General features: G+C 37.8%; 1 protein-coding gene across 1 annotated transcript; it reads right to left on the bottom strand.

Annotated features, from left to right (window-relative positions):
* Positions 1-414: 414 nt before the first annotated feature.
* LOC137719520 (palmitoyl-monogalactosyldiacylglycerol delta-7 desaturase, chloroplastic-like) lies at positions 415-2,097 on the bottom strand. The gene is made up of 5 exons (XM_068458568.1): positions 1,801-2,097; positions 1,498-1,638; positions 1,250-1,390; positions 1,020-1,126; positions 415-878 (listed from the first exon to the last, which is right to left on the bottom strand). Exons 1-5 carry the CDS (start codon positions 2,095-2,097, stop codon positions 665-667), a joined length of 900 nt encoding a protein of 299 aa, XP_068314669.1. The 3' UTR covers positions 415-664.
* Between the last annotated feature and the right edge of the window lie 2,607 nt (positions 2,098-4,704).

The raw sequence follows: 4,704 nt of genomic DNA, 5'->3' as shown, positions 1-4,704 counted from the left end.
CAACAATTAAGTAAGGGTAATGCTAGTGAGACAAAATTTGTAGACAAAATTTTTGTAAACTAAATGACATGGAAGTTAATGATAGGCTTATTACTTAAGCATTGATAAACATGCTCATTCCTATTAGTGACACATCATTTAGTTTGCAAATTTAGTCTTCCTTGCATTACTAAGGGTAATATTCCAATCATCAACTTCTATGTTGTTTTATCTGCAAATTTAGTCTTCCTAACATTACCCTTTCTCAAACAGGAAAGCAGAGTGATAAAATTGATACCATCCGTCCTTAACTTTTGTATGTTTAGTGCCCCAACTACCATTATACAAAAATGTTGAGGCTATGACGTAAACGATATAAGAAAGAAAAAAATGACTGAAAGTTATTATGTCATAACCACACACATCTAACTGGACATGAACTATAATTCCTCTTGTTTCGAACTTGCTTATAATTCAAACCACTTTATTACAAATCCGAGGATCATCTTCTGAAGTAGAGCATTGATTTAGTACAAGAATACAAACCATTATCAACAAGAAGCTAGGTCCATACCATGACCATGCATGAACCATAACATCTTATCGTAAACTAAATAAGCAAATACAAGTTTAAGCTAGCCAGCAAGCAAAGGTCTCCATCATACATCATGGCATGCCAAGCCACCTAATCTTGAGCAGCCATGGATTTAGCCTTCAAACGTTGCTTATGAGCCTCCGACGGTAATTTCACATCTGTTGCCAACCCTAGAGCCTCAAGAAATTTTATGATGTACCAAGTCACGTCAATCTGCCACCATTCGAGGCCATGTCGTGCTGAGTATTCAAAAGCATGGTGGTTATTGTGCCATCCTTCACCAAGTGCAACCAGCCCCAACCACCTATAGAAGTTCAAGATTATCCATAAATAAATACTTGTACGTACATGTATACAATATATATATATATATATGTTTGTATGTTAACATAAATTTCAAAATGAATATTTATCTCGCAACTATGAATATCCCTATAATATATACCAAAGGTTTTTTGAGAGATCGCCGGTGTTCCATGCTTGATATCCCCAAGTGTGTCCAGCCGAATTTACAAGGAAAGTGCTATGGAAAGCGACCACCATCCTCACGCCCTGAAATCATAAGGAACTTATTATTCAAACTTATGAGGGCTAGCTCTGTAGCTATATACATATATGCTCAAAGATGGAAAGAGAAAGAAAAAAAAAGGGAAAATAGAAATCTAGCTCTCTCACCATTGGCCAAACCACGAAGGGAAATCCACCGATGTAATATAGTATACATCCCAGGAGAAATGGATGTAAAAGGACTGTATGATGAAGAAACACATAGAATGGCTGCTTATTTATGTCTTCAACATTCCGAAGACCTCCGTACTGAAGATTAAACAAAACAAGTATTAGTATTTGTACCAAAGATATTCTACCACATAACATGTGAGGAAGTTATCAGCTTAGAGACTAAGAGAAAGTGTGTGGTTTACTCTTCCAAACCGAGAACGGCTGTCGAGAATCCAACCCATGTGACTAAACCAAAATCCTTTAAGTGGGCTGTGAGCGTCTTTCTCCGTATCGGTAAATTGGTGATGGTACCGGTGTGTGCTCACCCACTCAATCGGGCTACCCTGCAAACCATAAACACATCAAACGCAGCTTTTTCTCATTAACCTAATGCAGATCCTATTAAAAATGTATAGACCCTAAAAATATACAAAGAAGAAAGAAGAGAAAAATAACAAAAGTTGAAAAAGTGTTGTTATTGCTATGAGATGTTTTGACATACGTACCTGAACTGAGAGAACCCCACAATAGGCAAACAAGTACTCGAGCAGTTTTGGGAGCCTAAAGCTCCTATGAGCAAGGTTTCTATGGTAAGAAAGAGTTACTCCGAAACCAGTGACGAACAATAGCACAAACGCCACCCAAAATGCCGTCCATGTGAAGTAAAACGGTGCAAACAAACAAAGCACATGCGCACTCAGAAGCATACCAGCTGTGGCAATGTCAAGCAGATTCCATTCCCTACCCAAAAAATTTGCACAAGGAGTCTTAAGAAGGGTGACCCAAATCCTCAAAAGACCCATGATATTAAGGACGTCCCACGCAGCTTCTAATTCCACGGGCTTTTCTTGTAATTTTATGGATTGCCTTCTTTTCTTAAGGACGTTGTATTACACTTGTATGAGACAAGTGATTGTGGGATGGGAAAGTTGGCCATAACTTGGCCTTTTACTTATAGTGAATGAAATAATCTAATACGTAGCTACAAAATCATGATTGGTACGCGATATTATTAGGGCTTAGTTATTATTATTAGGGAAAGCTTGATATAAATCCAATTTTTTGAGCCAATAGTAGGAATAGTCCAGTTTATTAAAATAAGTCTAATTTGTTATATTTAATTATTTAATTATCAATAATTATCTGTTCAATGATAATATTTATTATAAAAATCAAATTGCTTCCCAATTATCTCTTTGCTTATTTCTTTTTATTTATTTTTTTGTTATTTCTCGTTCTTCCTCCTGCTTTAAAACCCATTTATAGATTTTATTTTTAACTTTTATAATCAACCTATATCATAAGTTAATTATATTTATCTACCTATATGACAGATTCTTTTTTTATAATCAACCTGTCACAGATTAATGTGTCTTACTATTGTTCACACCTTTGAAATCGCGATTCTGGTTTAAGTGTATCCTATGGTCTTTGAATTTAATTTCCTTTTATAGCTAGCAGGCCTCAGTACGGTTGGTGGGTGGTAGTTAAATTAGTAGGTAACTGACACTTTGATTCAGGTCCAAAAAATTCAGCTGTTTTTGAATTGGGTCCAATTTTATTTCATTTTCTATTACACCTGTTTTGCCCCTGGATGTGACATCCCACATCGCCCAGGGGAGTGATCCTTATATGTATATTCTCATCCTTACCTAGCACGAGGCCTTTTGGGAGGGAGTGATCCTTATATGTATATTCTCATCCCTACCTAGCACGAGGCCTTTTGGGAGCTCACTGGCTTCGGGTTCCATGGGAACTCCGAAGTTAAGCGAGAAGGGGGCTAGAGCAATCCCATGATGGGTGACCCACTGGGAAGTTGCTCGTGAGTTCCCAAAAACAAAACCGTGAGGGAATGGTAAGCCCAAAGCGGACAATATCGTGCTACGGTGGTGGAGCGGGCCCGGGAAGTCGTCCCGCCCGGGCCGGGATGTGACACTGGAATTTTTTTTTTTAATTCTTTAAATTTGAATTTTTAAAATTTGAATCTTCAAATACCTTTATCTACCCGTTTTTTAATTAAAAAGACATTATTACAAATCTTATAAGTTTATCAAAAATTAAAAGAAACATTGCTAGAGGTAGATAAGAAATTTGTGATGTAGGTAGAATCTATGATAGAGGTAGCCTATGAACAAAAACCTATTGTATAGATAGATAATACAAAATAATCTATGATACAGATAGACTACGAACAAAAACTTATTGTATAGGTAGATAACACAGTTAATTTGTGATATATAGGTAGATAAACACTAGAGAAAACTTGATATAAGTCCAATTTTTTGAGCCAATAGTAGGAATAGTCCAGTTTATTAAAATAAGTCTAATTTGTTATATTTAATTATTTAATTATCAATAATTATCTGTTCAATGATAATATTTATTATAAAAATCAAATTGCTTCCCAATTATCTCTTTGCTTATTTCTTTTTATTTATTTTTTTGTTATTTCTCGTTCTTCCTCCTGCTTTAAAACCCATTTATAGATTTTATTTTTAACTTTTATAATCAACCTATATCATAAGTTAATTATATTTATCTACCTATGTGACATCCCGTCCCGAAATTATCTAAAACGTGCGTGTGAAATGACATTTTTACCCCTAGTTCGTTTCGTTTACGCTTAGTGGCTGTTTTGGGTTGTGTTGGCATGTGTTAGGCCACACACACACCCTCTCACTCTCACTGTCTCTCTGTCTTTTTTTCCCTGTCTCTCTCCCGTGCTCCCTTTCCTCTCCCTTTCAAACACATACGTACGGACGCACCAAGAACCCATCCAATCTTTGCAGATCGAGGGAACTAAACCCATATTCAAGCTCGTGGGGTTGAGAGGAGCACGATCGTACCATTTTCAGGTAAGAACTCCGACGTTTTCACGTCGATTTCACAAGGTCCGACTTGAGTACTATTCATGCAAAAATAATTTAGCACGTTTTTGGGATTTTGAATCTCGTAGGTGCCTTGGTGAGGTCCCAAGGAGCCTCGGAGTGCTTCGTTTGAAGGGTTTTGACGTCGGAATCACTGCGTTCGAAGTTGGCCGGAGTTGGGAGGTTTGGACAGGTATGATCGAGTAGCTTTTGACCCTCAAATGTAGTATATTTATGTTCTCCTAGTTCTAGGCGTCATTTTGGTACAAGAATCGTGAAAAATGGTTGAGAAACGCGAGAGAAATCAAGGTTTAAAGTTTTTCCAGTTTTCCGGCGCCGGCGACGTCACCGGAGGTTCGCCGAGGAAGGAGACGGAATATTCCTGACGCCGTTGACGGAATCCGTTAGAACTAACGGAATATTCCTCACGGCGTCAGTTGATGCTGTCAGCGTGCCAGGCATGTGCCTGCGCGTGGCCGTGCCTTGGCCGGCGCGTGGGGGCGCGTGCGGCGGAGAAATTTTTTTCTAAAAATATGGTTGTGA

The sequence above is a fragment of the Pyrus communis genome, chromosome 1 (assembly GCF_963583255.1).
Source record: "Pyrus communis chromosome 1, drPyrComm1.1, whole genome shotgun sequence".
Lineage (NCBI taxonomy): Eukaryota > Viridiplantae > Streptophyta > Magnoliopsida > Rosales > Rosaceae > Pyrus > Pyrus communis.
The sequence above is the reverse complement of the archived record's forward strand: the minus strand, read 5'-3'. Positions and strand labels throughout refer to the sequence as shown.

Bases quoted from the DNA above. Each gene is read 5' to 3' on its own strand.
- LOC137719520 (XM_068458568.1), bottom strand. From the start codon at position 2,097: ATGGGTCTTTTGAGGATTTGGGTCACCCTTCTTAAGACTCCTTGTGCA. The intron at 1,639-1,800 runs GTACGTATGTCA...TATGGTTTGCAG, and splicing joins GTGGGGTTCTCTCAGTTCAG to GGTAGCCCGATTGAGTGGGT. The intron at 1,127-1,249 runs GTGAGAGAGCTA...TTATGATTTCAG, and splicing joins CCTTCGTGGTTTGGCCAATG to GGCGTGAGGATGGTGGTCGC.